The sequence below is a fragment of the Mycteria americana genome, chromosome 3 (assembly GCF_035582795.1).
Source record: "Mycteria americana isolate JAX WOST 10 ecotype Jacksonville Zoo and Gardens chromosome 3, USCA_MyAme_1.0, whole genome shotgun sequence".
In the NCBI taxonomy this organism is placed as follows: domain Eukaryota; kingdom Metazoa; phylum Chordata; class Aves; order Ciconiiformes; family Ciconiidae; genus Mycteria; species Mycteria americana.
In genome coordinates, this window is record NC_134367.1 from 50,998,149 (window position 1) to 51,019,751 (window position 21,603).

A 21,603-nucleotide genomic window follows, 5' to 3' on the forward strand; every position below is an offset into this window, starting at 1 on the left:
GGAAACAGATTCTTGAGACACACCAATGTGAGCATTCTCATTACCCAGGGATGTTCAAAATACTGAAGAGTCATTGTAACAAGGTGGAAAGCATCTACCCTGCAGGAGATGAAGGGGAAGGTGCCATTCTTTGTTTCCTCCACAAATTTGCTCCCAGAGAAAAAGAGGAAAAAGATGTAATTGTTAGTCATCTCCACGAGATGGTTCCCGAAACACTGGGATGGCAGCAACGCAGGGCCCAAATACCAGATTAGGCTCAGGGCCAGTGCTTTCATCATAGTTCTCCTGGGCAAAACAGAACTGAGTGCTACATGGCACAGCAAACTGCAAAAGCCACACGCAGCCTTTAACAAGCTCTCAAATTTGATGTGCAGCAAGAGAGGGAGCATGACACGGAGAGGGTAAGGGAACAAATAAACCTGCATCACGAACAAGTCAACATTGCGACCAGCAACAGCTAAACAGGTATAGTAAGTTCCCTCTAGCACACTCTGGTCAAATGTCTCGTTACCTTGAACACTACGTATCCCACGCTGGGTGCCAAAAAGGACTGTGGTGGACACACCCTGGATGGCAGCTAAGCACTTCACAGCCGCCCACTCACTGCCCCCCACAGCAGGATGGGCGAGAGAATCAGAAGGGCAACAGCGAGAAAATTCGTGGATTGAGTTAAAGACAGTTTAATAGGTAAAAGGGAAAAAAATGAAAACAAAACAAAACAAACAAGTGATGCAAAAGCAACCACCACCAGCCGACTGCTGCCCAGACAGTCCCTGAGCAACAAACGCTGGAGGACACCCCAGTTTTTATTGCTGAGCATGATGTTATATGGCGTGGAATATCTCTGTGGTCAGTTCAGGTCAGCTGTCCCAGTCGTGACCCTCTCAGCGCCTTGCCCATCCCCAGCCTGCTCGCTGGGCATCAGAGTAAGAAGCAGAGAAAGCCTTAGTGCTACTCAAGCACTGTTGAGCAATAGCTAAAACATCGGTGTGTTAGCAACTGTTTTGGTCACAAATCCAAAACACAGCACCATATGGGATGCTATGAAGAAAATTAACTCCATCACAGGAAGACCCAGTACATCGGGGTAAATTTTTGTTCTCCTCCTTACCGTACCCAGTGAGGCTGCTCCCGAACTGGCTTGTTTTGGGCTTGCAGCCCAACAGGGATGATATGAAAGTCATGCAGGTCACTGGAGGGCAACTCCATTAGTCAGGGCCTAGCACACATGGCCACCAGGAGAGGCTGACAGAGCTGACCGAGCCAGTAAGAGGAGGCTAACAGGCAATCGAACTGCAGCACACAGCTGCAGGATAGGGAATTAGTAAGACAGTGGAGGCAAACAATTCTTGGCAGTGGCAGGTGATAAATAATGGGCAACAGCCACCAGCTATGGGAAGGGAGGTTCATGCTAGACATCAGGAAAACTCCTTCACAAGGAGGGTGGAGCAGCACTGGGACAGGTTGCATGGGGAACCTGTGGAAGCTCCATCCCTGGTGGCTTCCAAGACCAGACTTCATGTTCGCAACAGTCCACTTCAAATGGGAGATTTGACTAGATGACTTTCAGCAGTCCCTTCCAGCCGACATTTCTATTCTTCTAAGCACTTCATTTTCTAAACAACCTTCCTATACAGTGTTACCACAATTGTGGAGCTGGAAATACTCAGCTGGCAGTTAAATGACTTTCCCTTGCAGACCTATGAAACAGCCATTCTAGCCACTGCAGGTGTGCTCTTTGTAGGAGATGACTTTAGTAAAAAGCAACTGGGACCTTGTCCTGTATTTTGTGCCCCTGTGCAACGGTCCAGCAATACAAGACCTGGGATAAGTTCAGAGGAGCAGCTGACTGGTATGTCTGGTTGAGTGGCTGGGTGACTGAAGTAAATGCCTTCCTCTGTCACCCCCCAGACCACAGGCCTCCCTCTCCCACACCTCCTTATAGAGGTGGGTGGGGAAAAGCAATCAAGGAGATAAAAATAAAACCAGAACAGCCTTAAGGTTCCACCATTGCTCAGAAATTGTATAAGGTGTGGGGAGTACATTAATACACAGCAGGGATTAATTCACTAAGAGTTTGACAGAGGGGTATAATACTTTGCTTGTAGTTTACCTAGAGGAAACAAAACAACAAATATTTCTCAATAATTACAGGCAAATATATTAAATATAAGATTACTTGATAATATTGGTAAGGGACAATTATTATTTTTTTTTTTTTAAATTAAGGTTAAAGAGTAAGAGCAATCAGAACTTTCTGGTGATAAAATACAAAAAAGGTCATTAATTTTTGCTGATTTGCCTTTATTAGTAAAAAGTACAAATAAAAAAATGTACTTTCATGAAAAAGTAAACCAGGCTTACACAGTTTTGCAATATGTTTGATACTTCTTTCACACAACTGAGGTGACTGAGGTGAGATGGCTCAGAAAATCTCCAGCAGACCCAAGCTTCTTGCAGCCCTAAATCATTATGAACCCCTTAGCACGGATGTAAGACAAAGGGAAGACGATGTATGGCTCCTAACCAGAGCCAAAAAAAGCTGAAATATGACTCTGGTTGAATTTATGTATTTCTTTCAAGCACATGTTTTACATTAGCAGAACTTCAGGGATCTTCACAGGTGAAAATGTACGGTGGTTAGCTAAGGCAGATGCCTGTGACTGCCACTGCCTGGGCCATGCTTCTCGGTGCTCCTCTTCTGTCTCCAGCCTTCCTACTGCAGCAACAGCACTAACTCAGGCAGAAGTGCCAGAGTCTTGGGAAAAGAGAAAATGCCAGGGCAGGCATGAGAAAAAGTGCAAGCAAGAAGCGGTCTGGTGTTGAAGCCATTCTCCAGAACAAAGTGAGTCCTGAGTTCTGGATGCTGCTCCCATACAAAGATTGCATCTCCAGGGTACTTATTATATATATAATATTATGGTATAATACAGGCATATATTACACAGAATATTATGTACATTATGCAGGATGTATTTTCAGTATATTTTTAGAGGCTAAGAGTTTTTATTTATATTTTCCATTTGGTGGAATGCAACACACTGGTCTATGACAAACAAGCTGTGTGACGGGGGAAGGAGTGCAGAGGGAGAAGGAGGGAGGAGAGAATTTAACAGAAATAACTCCACTTAGTGTTTGAGTGAACGATGTAATGAAATCTGTTTGCTGTGCTAGCTGTCTCCAGATTGGGCTGTAATTACACCACAGAAGGAAGAACGGTAGCTGAGTCTCAATCTAGATCATTTATGTAAACTCAGCCTTCTTGTCAACGGCGTTCTCAGATTGCATGCATGCAAACCACAAAAATCATCTCCTATGAACAAAACAGAGACGGTCTCAAATTGCAGGCTTCTGATACACCTTATATGCTGTCTGTAATTGGGCTTTAAAATTCAACACACTGAGGTTCAAAACTTCTCCAGTATTTTCTGCATTTTATTCAGCGCGGTGAAAGACTGTACTCACAGAAGAGCATTCCTTCTTCCTTTCTGCCAAAGGCCGATGCCTAGCCTTACAAATGAACATTTATTTGGCTTAAATGAACACAACTGTCACAAACCCAGGAAATTCTTTTGTGTAAGACTGCGTTGAAACAAACCGCTTGATCTGAAGGAGGGATATTCCCTCCCCTATGAGAGCTGGACAAACCTCATTCTTTGACCCAGAGCAACATATTTTATACGCACAGTATAAAACCCAGGCAGTCACTTCCCTGAACAGAGCCAAATTAATATTTGATTAAATATTTTAAAGCTCCTACTTACCATGCTTGACACATTTTCTCAGCAAGTTTCTTAAATACGGAAAGCATTAGGCACAGGGTAATTTTACATTTGAATACATAAAAACAGTGTGAGGAGACATGACTGCATGCAGACAGAGAGAGGATTTTCCCCCATTAATCCCCCACACTGCCCTTCCCTCGACAAGCGGGTACGTTAATTCCTGGCTTCGGCAGCTCGCGCTCTCCGGGCAGGTTTGAGCGGGTTTCTTGTGACACCTGGATCTCCACACCCCTCCATCCCTCCCTCGGGCAGGAAAACCACCGGCCTCCACCCTGGCGCCGTCCCCGCCGGTGCCCAATCAATACCGACTTATTTCCTGTCCATTTGCTGAGGTCACGGAAACAGGACTCATTAATTATTTCTACCGGTGCAGCCTCAAGTGCGCTTCTGGCACGACAAGCGAAAGCCGGCTGTGACCTTTTTTTCTTCCCCCTCCCGAATTTTGCTGGTGGCGGTGGCAGCCGGCGCGCGTTCCTCCGTGGGGACGGGACAGGGGATGAGGTGCCCGGCGGCGCGGGGCATCGTCGGCCTCCCCGCCGGGTTGCTCCTGCCCGCAGAGGCAGAGCAGCTCCTCCCGGGGCGGCGGGTCAGGGAAACCTGGTCACGGCGTAGACGATGTTGGCCAAGGCGGCCCTGGCCTCGGAGGGCGGGAAGCGCTCCAGGGCCGCCAGCGCTCTGTTTCCGTGGCAGCGGCAGAGGTCGATGGCAGAAGTCACACCTTTGCCGGCCTTGATCGCTTCCTGCAGCTGTCAGAAAACACAAGCACAACGGGGTGGGTTTCGGCAGTGCCGGCGTGCACAATTATCTCCGAGAGCTCCCGCCGCCCCTTCCCGAGGTAAAGGCAAGAACCCAAGCCGTCAGGCAAAGCTCTTAAATACTCGCAGCTGCTCCGTTTTGGCTCCCCACTACAGCAAAATTGCAGGTAATTTAAACTACATCACCCATTACTTCATCACCTGAAAGATGCTGGCTCTCCAAAGGGCACACTTAATTAAAAAAAAAAAAAAGGGAATTTTTTTAAGGTATGAAATGCCCAGATATTTAAGCCACTGCCTGAGAGCTTTTGTGCAGCACTGGCAGACCAGCCGCTCACTCGCGCTCTCGTTTTCTGCAGTCAAAAACTGGATTTTATGAACACCCATTCCATCCCCTGTTTTTGCAAACTGCACCAGGATGACACATGTTGGACTCTTGTCTTTTGTAATGCAGGTTTCTATTTATACACCATATGATTACATTTGTTCAAGTGGACAAAAGCAAATTTTGTCAGTAAAATGGGATGTGTTAAACTTTATCGTACTGAGCTATATCCATGCGAACTCGCTCTCAGTAAGGCCAGGAAATTTGACAATGGTTCAGAGATACATCGTATGAGAAAGAAAATATTTTCATGGAATAACAGACATTCCATGGCAAGCTGCTGGCAAGATTTAGCACCTAAAAGCCTTGGGTAAACAATAGGTAAAATTGCTATGAAATAATACGAAAAAATATGTCAAACAAAACGTTGTTTCTTCCCAGTACCTCAATTTAGCTGAAGCCCTAAATAGTAATCACATTTTTAAGCACTTTTTTTTAATTATTATTTTTACCTGAACAGCATCATGAGACTGTCATGAAACACTGTTACGTTTTTCCACCCTAAATTACAGGTGTCCCCAGACAACTCCAGCCAGATGCCTCCTGCCAGAGCCTGGGAACTAAGGCCAGGTAGATCCTCGGGATTTGATTATTCCAAAAGCATGACAGCATTTAATGATCTTTAATGTGTCCCACCTGGCTTTCATAGGTGGGTTACATCACTGTATCAGCTTTTAAAAAAAGGACTTTTCTTGAACCCAGACACTCAAGGGTAACTAATTATACAGGGTTTTATAAATTATGTTTTCCTCCAATACACAGCCCAATCCCCCAATTCATTTACAAATACATCAGTATAACAGTATCTATCTAGTTTAAATCACGTGAAAAAAAATCTAAGCTATGACCAAACTGTAAAAGTCACCCATTTTACATGGATACTTGCATTCATACAGAATGAATGACATTTCTTATCTGAATACAAACTGAAGTAGATTCATTATCTGTATTTAAAGATGAAATTAGCTGAAAGCATATTACAGCACTTGAGTGTTCAAGTCCCAGTTCATAAAAATTTTATTCTTCACTTCAGTTAGAATCTTCCTGCACTGTGCGCTGGAAAGGAACTTGCCCTGAGGCATAAATGCATTGCATAGCTAATTCAACACATCTTCTAACGAATGGGAATCAGCCATATAACCACAGCTCTACAGCAAAGGTGGGGATAGGTGAGATGAGGTACACTAGCGGCGTGAAAAGGTGTTTCTTCCCCCTTCCTTGAGGCACAACTTTGTGAGATGGTAGAACCCACACATCTTGAAGCAAACTCTGCCGATTTGCTAAAGCTCATTGAAAAGGTTTAGCATACCTTGTAATACTCATGTAAGTATATATTGAGAGGTAAACAGGAAAGAAAATAGCTCCTAAAAAGTCTTCAAACTGGTCAAAGATCAGAGGAGCTTAGCTTAAGCTTATATGATTGCATATATGTACTATGACTTACTCGTAACACCAAAATCTGGAAAGGGGGAGAATTCTAACGCAAGGACACAATCCATTTACACGCTTGTCTTGTGTAAGCCTTTAGACACACGAAGTGCCTTGAAGCCAAAACAATTGCAAAGCTCGTGTCAAACTATACGCAGAGGAATCACTATACAAAAATCAGACTAATCCACTATTGAATGTTTCCAAGTAAAGTTCAAGGAACCTTAAAATGAAAAATACCTGCTCATATGGCAAGCTCCTTCCTCAGCTTTTCAGTTAGAGATCATCCTATGTAATGAACAATTTATAGTCCTTAAAAACTTACCTGTTTTATATTCCATTTGCAGAATCAACTGATCAACTCAAATAAGCATGCACTGAGGCAAACCAGTCTGGATTAAACACCAGACTGCATGTTACCTCTATCTCAGCTGGGGCTGTAAAGGGGGGTGAGGAAGAGTACAAATTGGGCTTCTTGTAGTGGGACAGTTATTACAGAAATACAGGATATACCTCCATAGGAAACCAAGCTTCAGTAGCCCTGCTGTATGCAAAAAACCTGAATTTAAGCCTTTAGCTGTACTGTTAGTTGTATTAGTTACACTTTCACACTCTCAATTTTTGAGCTTCAATGATTTTATGTAATGAACATCACAAACTAAGTACATAGAAAAAAAAAATCAATGTATCCAGTTTAGATGTATTATTTTTTAATTTCATTTGGACAGGAGCAGCTAATTTTTGAGGCAAATAAACAGAAACGCAAAATGAACTGCTTTTATTTGTTACTTTATAAACTTTAATTAAGCTCCCTCATTAATTTCTTCTAAATAAAGGAATCTGCTCTTTTAGTCTCTATTTATATGGCATTATTTTGTGCATCAAATGTATTTCCACTTGTAGGAACAATTTCATCCATCATTAAAACACAACCTTCTTCAGAGTGGCATTCAATAATTAAAACTGAATTTAGTCAAAATACAGATTGCTTCAGCACACTTTTCTCCAGTTGAACTGCTAGATACGCTGGAATATTGCATTTTAACTTTTAAGCTTTTGTTCAGACCATTGGCACTAAAGCCCTACTTCATTCTAAAGGTGCCAAGAATCTGAAAAAATCACTGACTGTGTTTTGGTTATTTAAATTCAGCTTAAAGAATAGTCTTGCAATAGTGCAGCCAAGTTAAGACTCAGATGAGAAGTGATGCCCCCCCCTCAACATACCAGCACTGTTTTCCTTCAGCACCTTCTATTTTCCTCAATATATTCAGATATTGACCAGGCTTGACAGTTTTGCCTGGTACACATGAAGCTCTGAACCCCAAAGTTTTACATCTGAAGGTTGTTCTATGAATCTAAGAAAAAGCAACAGCAACATCATTATCTTCACAGTCTGGGGAAAAAAAAGATGCCTGGCTGAGCACTGAGAACAGAGCACATGAACAGTCTTGCTCCATTCAGCCTGCTCAATCTGCGCTAAGCCCAGCCTCATCCATGTGACCTGCAATGAATTTATTTTCGTTTCTTCTTATTCCCTAGTCTTGGGCTGGAAGGAGGGATGGCTCTGATCAAGAGTTACAGAAAGAGCGAAAGAAAACAGATATGGAAAGGAGGGACGTGCTGAGGGTTTCTCATTCTGAATGCTCTGAATACACACGGGAGGACAAACTGCTGAGTGAGACACTGGGTTCTATTTCTCCAGCTTCCTCCTTCCCTTATCATCATTTCCTTCTCTTCAGTCATCTTATACCAGCAAACCAAGAGGAGGAGAAAGGGACCCTTTCCGAGCCCTTCCAACTTTAAGGCAGCTTTCTGCTATCTCCCTCTGCACCCACACGCTCTACGCATGTCCTGCAAATAAATGGTAAGAAGCTACTGATTGTTCCTTCAAGATTGCCTCTTGGAAAAAAGATTGCTCACTGGAAAGGAGAGTTTTATATCAGCACCTTGGTTTCAAGCTTCCATTTCCTATCCTTCAGGAGACAACTGTAGGCACCAAACAGTTGGAGTTGGGGCATTTTCCACTCAGCTCTCTGAGGTTTGCTGGGCCACGAACAGAACCAAAAAAATCAGAACAGCAGCCACTTTCTATGAAAAGAAAGATCCGAGTTCAAGACCTTGGTCTCAGGACTGCTTCCATCTCTCACGTTAAAAGCTACTGGACAAAATACAGAGGCAGTTTTGGAGCACTGGCCACGTAACCATATACAGTCTATTCATGGTTCTGGCCCTCCATGTGGGAACAGAAGGATGCTTACAGATGAAAACTTTACATCTCTGTTCACTGACTTACCCTTCTAAGTCCATCATAAAACCAAACGAGTTTACTTGTGCGTCCCATCTCTGCTTATGTGCTAGTAAGACATTAAACCTAAGAAACCATTTCCTGCAGTAGAGGGTAAGTGAATGATAAAAAGAAAATCTGTGTTGTCTAGGTCATACCATATATAAAATTGTAGTGAATTCGCATTCCTGCTCCTACTTTGTAGCATTAATGTTTGGGTTTTTTTAATTAAGTATTTAGGCACATAAAGGGACAGCCTACATTTGGATTGATAACCTTGATAGGGTCTACATAGCTTTTAGATTCTACTGATTTGTTATAAATATACAAAGAGTAATGAAATGGTGATGGTGGTGGTGAATCTCAAATCAACTGCTAGTTTCACTTATGGTACTAAACGGTCATCCAACAGAAGTTGCCTCTAACCAGACTTGACAACATTCAACTAGATTCAAATCAATGATCAACAGGCCAAGAGGTCCACATCCTGCTTTTCTGATGTTTCAACTATACTTTTTTTCCTTCATAGTCATCTGCACACATATATTTTTCTTGAAGCAGCGTGTCCTTGCAGCAAAGATCACCAACCACTTCTTGGCCTGTGTTAACGAGTTTATTCAGCGAGCAAGTACTGCCCCTATTTGGAGCTTGTGGGACCACGTCTGGAGTGCTGTGCCCAGTTTTGGGCTTCCCACTAAGTGAAAGACATTACCATACTGCAGCAAGTGCAGTGGGAGGCTACCCAGATGATACAGGGCTGGAGCAGCACATGGTCTACAAGGAAATGCTGGGAATTGTTTCGTTCAGTCTTAAGAAGAGAAGGCTGTTACTGCTGTCCCAACCACCTCATAGGCAAGTGCAGAGGAGTCCGAACTGGACTCTTCTCAGAGGTGTACGTGGAAGGGATGAGAGGCAACAGGCAGAGGTCACAGCATGGGAAATGCTGATAAGACCCAAGGAAATTCTGTTCCACCGGGAGGGAGATCAAGCACTGGAACAGGTTGCTCAGGTCGGCTGTGAAATCTCTGTCCTTGCAGATACTCAAAACTCAACTGAGCAAACCCATACTGGCTCTGCTTTGAGCGAGAGGTTGGACCAGACATGCCCCAGAGGTCCCTTCCAACATAAATTATTGTATGATTCTATAAAGTAGAGTTCAAAGTACTGTGTACTTTGAATAAAGTAGAGTTCAAAGTACTATGTTTCCCAGTCTTTGTTTTAAAAAGGCAAAGAGAAATTTTCTCATCCATACCACAGCAGTTAAGTATTTGCCTTTCAGACCAACTGTTCTGGATTGGTGTTGGACAGAATGGCTTGTCTGAGGGCAGTGAGGGATCAAAGAGGCAAGCTAGGGACTGCTGGATTTTGGAGACTGAAGAATTAAAGGAGACAAAAACTAAGCAGGTGTTCAAGTAAAAAGACAACTAACATCAAGTCTTCTCTGCTGAGATACTTCTGCCTGATTTTCTAGCCAAAGGAAAGAAGATTCCTTTCAGATAGCTCTACCTGTAGGGAACAACAAATTCAGGGGGGCAGAAGACTCCCTGAATATGTGGTGAATATTTTGGCTGTACTAGACTTTATCTGCAAATGGAGAATGAGAACACTGAAATTTTAAAATTTTCTTTTTGCAATGGTCAAACTTAAGATTAAATGATAAGATATCAACAAATAACTTCAGAATTTTTTTGTTGTTTTAGAAGAATGACCCTAACCAGCTACATTTCTTATATACTGAAATCTTCAAACATCATGCATTCTCTCTGATCTTGAAGTGAGCTAAAACATTGTACATTTCTGAAGTGCACAGTACTCACTGAAACAAAGAAACCCCAAAACACAAAATTTAAATTGATCTGTGGACGAATGAATGAATAATGCTCTAAGTGTTTGCAGTGTTCTGCACTAGCCTTTCTAAATTTGCTTTCTCTTTTGTGGAAACACCATGCTCAATAAGCACTAATGTTTTAGACTGCTGAAATGTTACCTTGAAAAGGCACTGATATGCTTCACAGGTAGTAGATCAACTTTGTCAAAATTTTCCTTTAAGTACCTTGGAATGTCTCAGCATCCACTCTCACAGTTTTTGTGGCTGGACACAGGGTTATGCTCTTCCTTCTCAACATTGGCTGGACAATCTTTTAAATGCATCACTTCGTAATGTCATAAGATACATTTATTTTTTAAAAACCTTTGTTGACTATATATGTAGAATGATATGCCACTTGAAATTGGAGCAGTAAGTGTATTTATCCGATATTTTCTACATAAAAGGTAAAAAAAATGCATCTTTAAAGGGCATAAACACCCAGTAGAAACTTCCATTAGTAGTACTACTAATCTGACAAACAGAAAAATTCTCTGTTTACTTAAAACTCAAAGACACCCTACCTAGGAAGAGACCAAATCTGGAGAGAGTCACCTCCAGCAGCAGAGGCAAGATGGCTTGCTTACAGGGAACGCTGCTGCTCCAGCTGTTACGCAGTTCTTGTAGTACGCTTTGCCAAAAAATTACAAGTCATCCTGAGACACTGATTAATTGTACAAGCCCTTTAATATTTTAGAAGAGACACCAACTCCTCCTCCTTACGCCTTTCCATGTCTTTCACAATGAACTTAACAAGGCCCTCTAGCTTTTAAATCTAAACAATGGTAGTTAAGTGATGCCTTTTTACCAAAAAGCATGAGTTTCTTAAATCACATTAATGCAAATAGTGATTGTTAATTGTCATCTTAGCATACACAAGCAATTAACTCGATATTTATGTTAAAAGATGTGACAGTCGTTTGCTTTAATGAAACAAAAGTTGTGCTGGATTCTCACCCCAAAGCAGCCATGGAAAATACCCACTGATTAAAAACAAAGATGCAACTGATTTTTGGTACTGGATGTACACCTTGATAATTCAGATATGGTTAATTCCAAGAAAGGAGAAAATTGCTTCTTCTGAATGGTTTTGGCTGCTTTTGTAATATTACTAACATATCTAAAAAACATATATTCATTAAATCACTGACTATTCTGTTTTTTTAATATACGTAACAAAAGGAACTAGTGGCAGTGGCTGCTCCAAACAAACAAGACAAATTTTCATGGAAAACCGCCACAGGTCATAAGCATCTACAAACAACAATCCTCTGTTTTGAACTCTTTGCTGCATTTCAGAACCAAGAGTGTGAATAGTCTATGGCCTATAGTCCCATGACACATCTCATGATGACTCTCTGGCATTTAAACAAACAGAACCATGGGACCACCGTCATTTACACCATGGGACTGGAAACCTGCTCTGCAGCCAGCACTGCAGCAGGATGAATGCACTAACCGTGGTAAGTCAACGGTGAGCTGGGGAAGGGGAGCCATGCAACTCTTGCTAATGCAACTGGATGGCACTGTGTTATTGTTATTTATTACTTGCATGACAGTAGACTACCACTGAGAAACCTCCTTGTTTCCGAATGTGACCTTTCCCATTTTTCTTCTCTCTTTCCTACCATATGGGAAGTCAAGACATTAGTGCCACGCAGTGTATGAATGGCTGGATCTACCACTTCTTGACTCATGCTACTGCCAGCACCGTACAAAATCTGCTCCCTGTGTTAACGTCATGCACAGTGTTTCATGTACAAACCAACCAAGTATGTCACAGCATACTATGCTGATGTACCATATTTCCCATGCCAGTTTGGATGAAAGGCCTCTATAACAGACAGCAGAGCAAATGGACAGGGCTACAGTAAAAAAAAGAAAGTTTTGCTACATCCTTTTCACTTGACTTAATTCATCTTTTCTGAATATTGCATTTAGGAAAACAACAAATCCTTGCAGTAGCATACTCATTGGCTGCAAAATACATGATTTATTTCTTTAGTTAGCCTTATCTTATAATTTCCCTAGAGCTTTGGCCAGAAAACAAGAATTATTCCTAGCTTACTCATTTCTGCTACTAGTTGTGCCTTTGTTACACTCACTTAACAAGTCTGTATAATGCCAAGCACCATTAAGGCCTTGACTTAAGTGGAGAGTTTTTAATCAAGATTATAAAATAGTAACAATTAAATTGAGAATCTCAGTTTGTTGGTTTGGAATTACACAGCTTATCTTGCATGCAAAGTAGATGTAAAGTGGGTAAAAGCTTTTTGATTTTAAAGTCCGAGATTTTTGCCAAAATCCCATATACAAATGAGCGTGACAGGAAAGTTACTGTCTCTTTCAATGACATTTTCATGAATTTTGTCCCTGCCATATATTGGTACTTTCTCCTTTGTTATCTGAGAAACACCACTAAAACAGAGCTGAAACTACTTTTTCATCTCTGGAAGAGACTTTCAAACACCACAATGACGGATCAATAATTTGTCTGGATGTGATGTGATGGTGTAAGGAAAAAAAAAAATTCTGATACTAATGTGAGAAAATATATTCAGAAACACAGACCTTAAAATAAGCCTTTTGTGATATCAAAGTCCTCCTGATAAAAACATTGAGAAAAGCTGGGAGAAAAAAAATACTAAAAAATTTTGCAGAACATAGTGACCTTATTGACATGACAGTCTGAGACCTAATTAAGTTAACAGAAAGTATTTCACTTCTATATTTATGTCAGAGCCCTCACTAAATTTACTACTACCATCTAGATATTTTTTTGTCAGTGAAAAAAATCAGGGATACCATTTTAATGTAACATGCATCAAAAGAACAATTCAAAATTCTTGAGCAGTCTCAAAATTGAAATAAGACCTTTGCCTTTTAAGGAGGCATGTTAAATGGGTGGATCTCAATTTCTCAAATTTACCTTCATTCATTATTTTAAGTGAAAGCCACAGCGAGTAAGGTGAAATATTCCTAAGCAGGCTAAACGGCTAACAATTTTTGTATACATATCTTTATGAATTCAACCAAAGGAAAAACATTTTTATCTCAACTAAGTGGCACACTGAAGTTCATAATAAAAATTAAGAGAACAAAAATAATACAAATTTTCAGAAGTTCTACAGCTAGTTTTGGTGACCTTCGCTTTTACAAAACTAAAGAGAAGATATTTTGGAGACTCAATGAGAAACAAGCCCCCAGATTTGATTAGGAACGTTAAACTAATTCTAGCAACTGAATAGAAAGATGAGAGGGGACCTTGATGCCGAGAAGAAAAGACTGAGCAACGTGCAAAACATTGACTCTAGTGATGTAGAAATAAAGACAACACAGCAAAGGGCAAAAAAGAAATACTAATTTGTACTGTACAACATGCCTTCTAATTGGCTGTGTGCAGGTATTGGCCAAGCTACTACTCCGGGGTGAGCTACAGGTTACTGGGTTCATTTAGTGTGGATGTAACTAATGACCACTTTTATTTCAAACGAGGAAATGTAGGGACGTGACACCATAGTTTTGGAAGTGACTCCTACAAAGCACAAAGTTGATTATTGTTTGAGCTCACAAAAACCATGGAGAATTTTTCACTATCATTACTAAACTCATAGTATCTGTGCCTGTGTAAGAGATGATTACCCGGAGCTACTAAAATCACGTGCTTTCTGGCTGATGTCAATTGCTCAAAACACAAAACTTGAAGGGCTTTTTCCCCTTCCTTTCCTTTTATTCAGGCGTCCAAGTTGCCTAAGCACACTAAGTTTTTAAATTTCATGGCAAGGATCAAAAAAATGAAATAATTTCAGTCAAAATACAGAATACACTGACAACTATTTAATTCAGTAAAGCAATTTTAGATGCTTTTCTCCTCCCCCTCCCCCCCCCGTTTTTTTTAAACTATGGAAATGACGTTGGGCGTATCACAATTGTAACAATTGAAAGAAGAAAACCCATTCTGGACTTACAAAAGCACGTAGCCTAGCTTAAACATTCACAGAAGTGTCTCATATACTCAGACATATTTGAAGAAGAAATTTAGCGCTCTCAGTGGTGATTTAGAAAGTCACAGTTGGATCAGTTTTCTTCTATTGTATAAAAAACTTAAAAGCACAATGATTTTAAATAGCAAGCTAAGGTTGAGATCCTTTTTATGTTCTAAGAGGAAGGAAGAACAGAGAGCTTTTTTAATAATCCAAGTTACAAATTTTCTTAATACAGAATTATAATAAAAGTCTGACCTGTACCAGTGTGTTAGCCTTCCATACTAGCAGCAATCAGTCAGAGCTGTACACTCTTTAGGCCCCAGTTCAAGATGCAATTCTCAATCATGCCTGTGGCTCAATAATTTATGTATTATTTCCCATTGATGCTGGAGATAACTAACTGGACCCTCATGATCTACTTAGGACGCAGAACAAGTCAGGCTCATGCTCAGTGAGCGAGTTGGGGACACAACGTCATCTTCTGTCTCCACCGCAAGCATGCTGTGCTCCAGTATTTGACCGGGGGAACCTTCTCAGCCATCTCCTGCAGCTCTCTAAGAGCTCTATGGTGTCCCAGCTACTTTCAGTAGATAAGCTAGTTAGTTCAGGTCTGCCTTTCCTACAGAGCAGTCCCCGTAGCAAATACAGTGGTGACTTAGCTAAAAGTTGTAATGGGGACTGGAAGAAACACAAATTATTATAAAACATGTGTATGTATATTTTTTAGTAGATGGCATGGCATTAAGGTGAGATTAAAAAAAAATGAACAGCATACTCTATCAATATATAGAGACCACTGATGGCACTGATGGGAGCTAATCTGCAAATGACCGCAGAAAAAGACAGCAAAAGCCAACAGAAGCCTGGTTTCAAAACCAAGTTTGGGGAAGTAAATGGGATAAATAACAGCAAAAATTATTATTAAATAGCTACATTTGGTACTTACAGTACAGCTGACTATTACTGGCTTTTTAAAAATCGAGAAATTGCACAAGCCATTCTCTCTCTCTCTCCATATACACATGCACAAATTATAACCTGACTTAATAAGGAAGTTTCTCTCAACTGTCAAGAATATCCTTGAAAATATTACAAAAAACATTAAAAATAATAAGGAGGTTTAAATGCAATTTACCAACCTTCTTGTAGTCCATTATATTTCCTTTTCCTTGTGCCTTAAAGAGAAAGAGAGATTTTATATAAGACATTACATACTACAAACTAGAGTTGCAAGAATAATGAATGCAATTAAAAGAGCTACTACTTTAAACATAACCAACTTTCTTTAGGAATCTGATATGGAAAAACCTAAAATACAACCAAATGTGCTACCAGCTTATACAACACGGTTCTGTTTCAGATGAGAGCTGTGGATACTCAATGTAATTTGTAGGTTTTTATTACGACTGGTAGTTAAACATTTGTTGAATCCAAAATGTTTTGATCTTAAGAAATCTTGCTGTTTGCATTAATTAATCTCCCCCATGAGATTCTGAAATAAACTATACTTCATATCAGGAATAACAGGATTTATTTTATTAAAAGAGAACTCTCCGTACATCTATAGTGATTTGCACACAGGTAATAGTCTAGAGCTTTCAAAGGGGGATGTCAGGACCATGTCAGCGCTGTTAGACCTAGGTTAGAGGTGCTTTTGGTTTAGAATTGCATTTAAGTATCAGCATCACCCTTTACTTAAGCAGCAGATACATACAACCTATAACTCCTAACACATTCAGAAAGAAGCATGAATAAATTTTAAATTTCTTCTTGCCCACACACAGAAAAGTACGTAGTCCAAATTCCTCAGTTTTGTCAAAGGACGATGTACAAGAGAAGATGTCTATGTCTGTCTCACCCAGTGGCAGTGCTCTGCCGGACCCAGATCATTCCTGCTTAACCAACCTGAAGCCCTTCCCTTAGGTCAGATCCAGCTGTATCATTATCACCTCATCCAACTGCAGCTCTTCTCCTTTCAGGCACACTGAGAAAAAAAATCACGCATTTCTTTCCCTCTAGCCTCCACAAGGGAAGACCACAAACCTCAGTTCTTCTGGAACATGTCTCCTGAAAAGATGTAGAATAGGACCACTACCTCTCCATGTCCTCTGTGGGGACTTCAGAGAGCAGCCAAGAGGAGCAGGTCAGCTGGCATAAGGAGAAGAGCTGAGGCCTGCACTGAAGAGGAACACTATGTGGTAAGCACAGCTTTGAAGAGATGTTGCAGAGATTGCACAGATTTGGAAAATAAATTAATTTTTCTAAGGGAGGGAAAATAAAATAGAGAAAAGAAACAACGAGAGACTAAGCAAGCAGAACAGGAAGGAAAACAGTAGATGATAAAACCGATTTCTCTGAAGGAAAAAGGGGACTGGTCTACAAAACCTCTTCACTACTCTCTTTAAGCTTCTTAAGAGTCAGCTTTTCTGGAATGTGTAATAAGAAAACAGCCTGATAACATTTGGGAGTAGCAAAACCACTGCCAATAACTGTTTCCTTATTAGTGTACTCCCATACCTCTGATTTGCCAATTTTTACTCATACCGGTTGGATCTTACGGCTTCTTCAAAAGATATCTGGTAGTTATATTGTATATCAGAACACACCAGAAATACGTTCTTTAACAAATCATTGCCTATATACAGATTCACACTGCAGCAGAGAATTTGCCAACATGTTTGAGGAAGATGCTTTTTAGTCTTAGCAATACCAGAAGAGGTGTGCTCAGCATGCTTCCTCCTGAGTCTAATACACATTACAAACAGCAAGAATATTTTCTCATGCTCTGTTCCTCTCAAGCATTCAAGTCAATGGCAGTTATGCTTCTCCAAGCAGCAACCTTATCTAATCTGTTTCCTAAGCCTTCTTTACTACAACTGCACTTTTGCTTTTTTTCTTTTTATCCTCACAGTAGTTTGGCTCTTTGACTTTTACTGACCCCAATCTCAGACACACAGATCTTTTTTTCCTTTTACATCAGACTTCTGCATCTGGTTTAGCTTCCTCAAAGGTATTAAGCCTGGTTCGCAAAAGGTACGCACTCTTGTCAAACTTAGATAACTTCCTAGGTCTCACTGCTTGGCTTAGGAGCTCAGCCTCTGAATGTCAGGGCTCTGGGCCCTCAAAGAAAAGCATCTGCTTACCAGCATATTAGAGACATGAACGGCCAACTCAGCTCAGCCTTCCTCCTGAACACCAAAGATCACCACGTGCCAGCAGTGAGGGACAATAATACCATGACATTCTTCATTAATAAATGAGGTGGTGTGAAATCAACTCACCTTGCCAGGAAGAAGGATCCCTGAATCCCCCATGAAATGACTCAAAATGCATCAGATAAGCAGACCACAAGCAGATGGTTTAAGACAACGCTTTTGGAGCAGGTTTTCAGGATGTTTTCCAAGATTGAGTTTTGTTTCTGATATGAGATGTCCCCTCTTACATGTGTTCCTAAAACCTGTACTTGAGAAATGCTTGATAAAGCATTTGAGAAATGCTTTTCTTCCAGCCCTGCTTCTTCTGAGAAGGCTCAGAAAGATATGGTGAAAGGCACATGGATTACCTTGGCCTACATGAGATGGTTCTAGTTTCTGACCAATTCCGTTTTTAAATTACAAATGCCATGAGCTAAGATGCATTCTAGACCTGTTCTTGAGGGATTCAGCTTAACTTCTTCACTCAAACTTTGATATTTTGATGCTGGATGCCTGTTTAACCCAGAGAATTTTTGCTCTTGTCTAGTGAGAGGTATCTGTAAGTGGCTAAAAGTGACCAACTCTTCTGTCTTTTGACCCCTAGGAAATTCTTTGTCCTATAGTCTTGGATTATCTGCTAAATTTTAAGAATACAGGGCTTTCCAAAAGCTCAGTGGGACTGCATTCAGCAACTATTTCAACACTTTCTCTGAAGAAGAGCATTCAAGCACTTCTTTGTCTGTCTACCACAGTGTTTCCTAGGAACCACTTAGTGTTGGGGGGTTTTGGTGTTTTTTTTTTTTTTTTTTTAAAGCATTTCTCCACTCTACTCCAACCCATATTCCTTTTAAAATAGTCACTTGACCAAACAGCTCATTGGGCATTTTAGTTTTAAATGCACAAAGGTGGAGAGTTTTGGTGGTGAGGTCAGTGAGAACAGGAGAGACTCAGGTCTTTATGGATGATCATTCATTCATGTATATATATATATATATATTTATCTCTCCATGTATATACACACATGTACACATACCTACACATTTTTTTCCTCCTGTGACAAGGCTTCCCCCTATACACGTCCCAAGTACCTTTAAGGCAGTCTCTAAATTTCATTGAGATCAGAATCTAATCTTCTCAAAACACATACTCAGCACTGATGCAACCTTCCACACCTGGATATCTGATGTATTTTGCTCCTTTCAAATGAAGAGGACAAGGGGGCTTTTAAAAGGTCTTCAGCTCAGCAGCAGAAAGGTGCAATATGGCTGCTTCTGTTCACAGGCTACCTTGGGAACAGCGACTGTATCCAGACCTCTGACAAGAGAACTGTGGTGAAACAATCACACAAATTCTGGGCACTCCACAGCAGTTCAGGCATCCTTCATGGCCTCTCTGAAGCCTGCCTTCATCTAAGATATGCATGACAGGCACTGAGTCCCAGTCACATGCTTTCTGAGCAGTATGCCACTGTGGAGGCTACTAGGTGCAATGGGGCTCTCTACCTCCACTTTCTTGAACTCCAAGACCTTCCTGCAGGAGGAGGAAGCTGCCAAGGGGAGGTGCTGCCTTTAATCCATCGTATGAATGCTTATATGGGCAAACAAAGGAGAAAGCCAGATTACTTAGCAGTAATTAAATGTCCATAATGTGATTTCCATATGTCTAGTCATAAACTCAGCTACTAAGAAAAATTCTGACAGGGACTGAGTGCATTGTGCGTGCTTTGCCTATTGAAACCACACAAATGACATTGCACAAGAGGGTGGCTTATGAGCATACTCTTATGAGTACTGCCAACATGGGAAAGTCTCCGTTTTGAGTGCTTGGCCTACACTGAATGTCACATAGTGAATGCAATTACGGATGATACCTCAAAGAGCTTGTAGTTAATGAAAGGTAATTTTCCTTTCTAAATCCACACAAGCCAAGAAAGGCTCCTGGACGAGGCGTTCCACTTCATATTGAGCTAAAGTAGTAGCTAGTAGATACTTTTGCATAGTGCCTGTAACTCCCCCCCCCTTCAGAGAGAGCTGCTTCATTGTTTCTATGATGCCCATTTTCGGTATGAGAATTAGTAAGCAGACAGACGGCACTCCTGGAGTCCTGCAACCTCCTCTAGATTCTGCAGATGGGAAATGGTTTCAAAGCTTTTATACACTGTGCTGTGGTAATACCATTATTCTCCAACTGCAATCATCCAAATCCATTTACATTCAACTCACATATGAGCCTTGTGTTGAGACTGTAGAATTCCAAAATTCCTTGTCATGCATTATAAACTACCAGCCCCTAATTTCGAAATGACAAAAAGTTTGCTTCATTTTAAGATCTCCCAATTCCATACCACTGGAAGGTTGTAGATTCTGCATATACTTCCCAAAATTGCAGTGCTGAAGAGACTATGCCTCTTTCTTGCAGTACATGAAGGCAGGCTGCAACCTGGCCATCATGAACGCAGAACTAGGCAGAGGCTCAGACTCCACACTCTCCACCTGAGAGTCCTGCTTTCAAACTAGCAAGGAAAGGAGCCACCGGCAAGCACATCTTGAATTAATATGCTTGCACAGAGCTAGCTTCTTACTGAAAGCAGCAGCCTTTCTAGTGAAAAATCTGTGTAACAACTGCAGGAATTTCCAAACGGTAGTCATCACCGCTATTTAGGCAGACAAAACATGTCTGACTAATGATGGAACTCAATGGAATGCTTAATTTTGGCCATTTTGGTGTTTTCCCCCTTTCCCTCCCTGCTGTCTTCTATAGTTATCTATTTGTGTTTCAGCAACACCCAGGAAGCTATTCAGGAACCTGAATCTTGCTGTGCTACATGGTACGTAAAAAAGGTCTACACCACATAGCTATCTTATTCTTATGGCCTTCCTCATCTAAGGGTTAGAGGAAAAGAACAGCTGAATTAAGACAACGAAGAGTAAGGATATCAGCCAGCTAGATCTCACAAATATTTTGTAGTAGTCAGGAAGCCAAGTCCCCCAGATCTCCCCCCCGCCCCCGCCCCCCCCAATTACTGCTCCCAGAGCCCAGTTGGCAGAAGAAAATGTGTGCCTACCTTTCAACCACTGTAATGCAAAGTTCTCTGCTTTAAGTTGCCAGTGAAAGTAGCTTTAAGCTAAGATGTGGGACTGCACAAGTAGCGCAAAGGAAGAGACATGCTCCACGCAAATGAATCCACTTGTTACACTGACACACAGAAGTTCGACAGAGCTCGACTGTCAGGTCCCTAGATTTCCCCCTCTTGAAAGTGTGGAAGAGAGAGGTGTCAAGTATTGGAGAGCAGAGGTGACCTCTATGTTGCCTTGTCTGTTGTTAGTTTCTAAGTTTCTTTGGAGATTGAAAGTATAGATAGGAAGAGAGATACAAATGGCAAAACCAGGAAATTCTAAACAATGCTTTAATTTACCTCTCTGATCTGTTTAATCCATGCCTCCCTTCCAAGGAATTCCTGATGGAGGACTGCAGGAGCAGAATTCAAACTGAAGGCCATGGTGTCACTAGAACTTTCTTTAACAAATGGCTGAAGGTCCAAATGTAGCTGAAAGAGAAGAACATCTTTCTTCAATTCCCAGAAACAGTCTATACATATCCACCCACTCACCAAATCAAGGTCCATATCCTGATTCTATACCTACTCACCACTTTCTGCTTTGACACTTGTACTTTGGTTGCACTTTTTCAAGTTTGGGGGAGGGAAAGGAAGAGGTTGAAAGCATTGCAGCGGCAGAAAGTTGTGGTAGAGAGAAGCATGTAGAGAATCTGCAAAGAAATGGGTAAAAGACAGCTTGCAGAGCTGGGCAAGTGATGGGACACAGCCAGGTAGGCGACTGTTGAGTGGCAGGAAGCAGAAAAAATGTAAAGGAAAGAATGATCCAGTCTTCGGTAGGAAGAATATCAGTTTTTAATCTGT

The 21,603-nt window shown here is 41.1% G+C and overlaps 1 protein-coding gene across 2 annotated transcripts in view; it reads right to left on the reverse strand.

The window, feature by feature from the left end:
* Nucleotides 1–2,303: 2,303 nt before the first annotated feature.
* PDSS2 (decaprenyl diphosphate synthase subunit 2) overlaps nt 2,304–21,603 on the reverse strand; it is a 124,375-nt gene continuing 105,075 nt past the window's right edge. Inside the window, exons 5-7 of one of the 2 annotated variants that reach the window (XM_075498486.1) lie at nt 21,100–21,231; nt 15,630–15,665; nt 2,304–4,531 (exon numbers count right to left, since the gene is read on the reverse strand). In XM_075498486.1, the coding sequence (XP_075354601.1) occupies nt 4,373–4,531; nt 15,630–15,665; nt 21,100–21,231 (327 nt within the window). In that variant the 3' untranslated portion in view covers nt 2,304–4,372. The remainder of the gene's footprint in view (nt 4,532–15,629; nt 15,666–21,099; nt 21,232–21,603) is intronic. The other variant, XM_075498485.1, reaches the window with a different exon arrangement.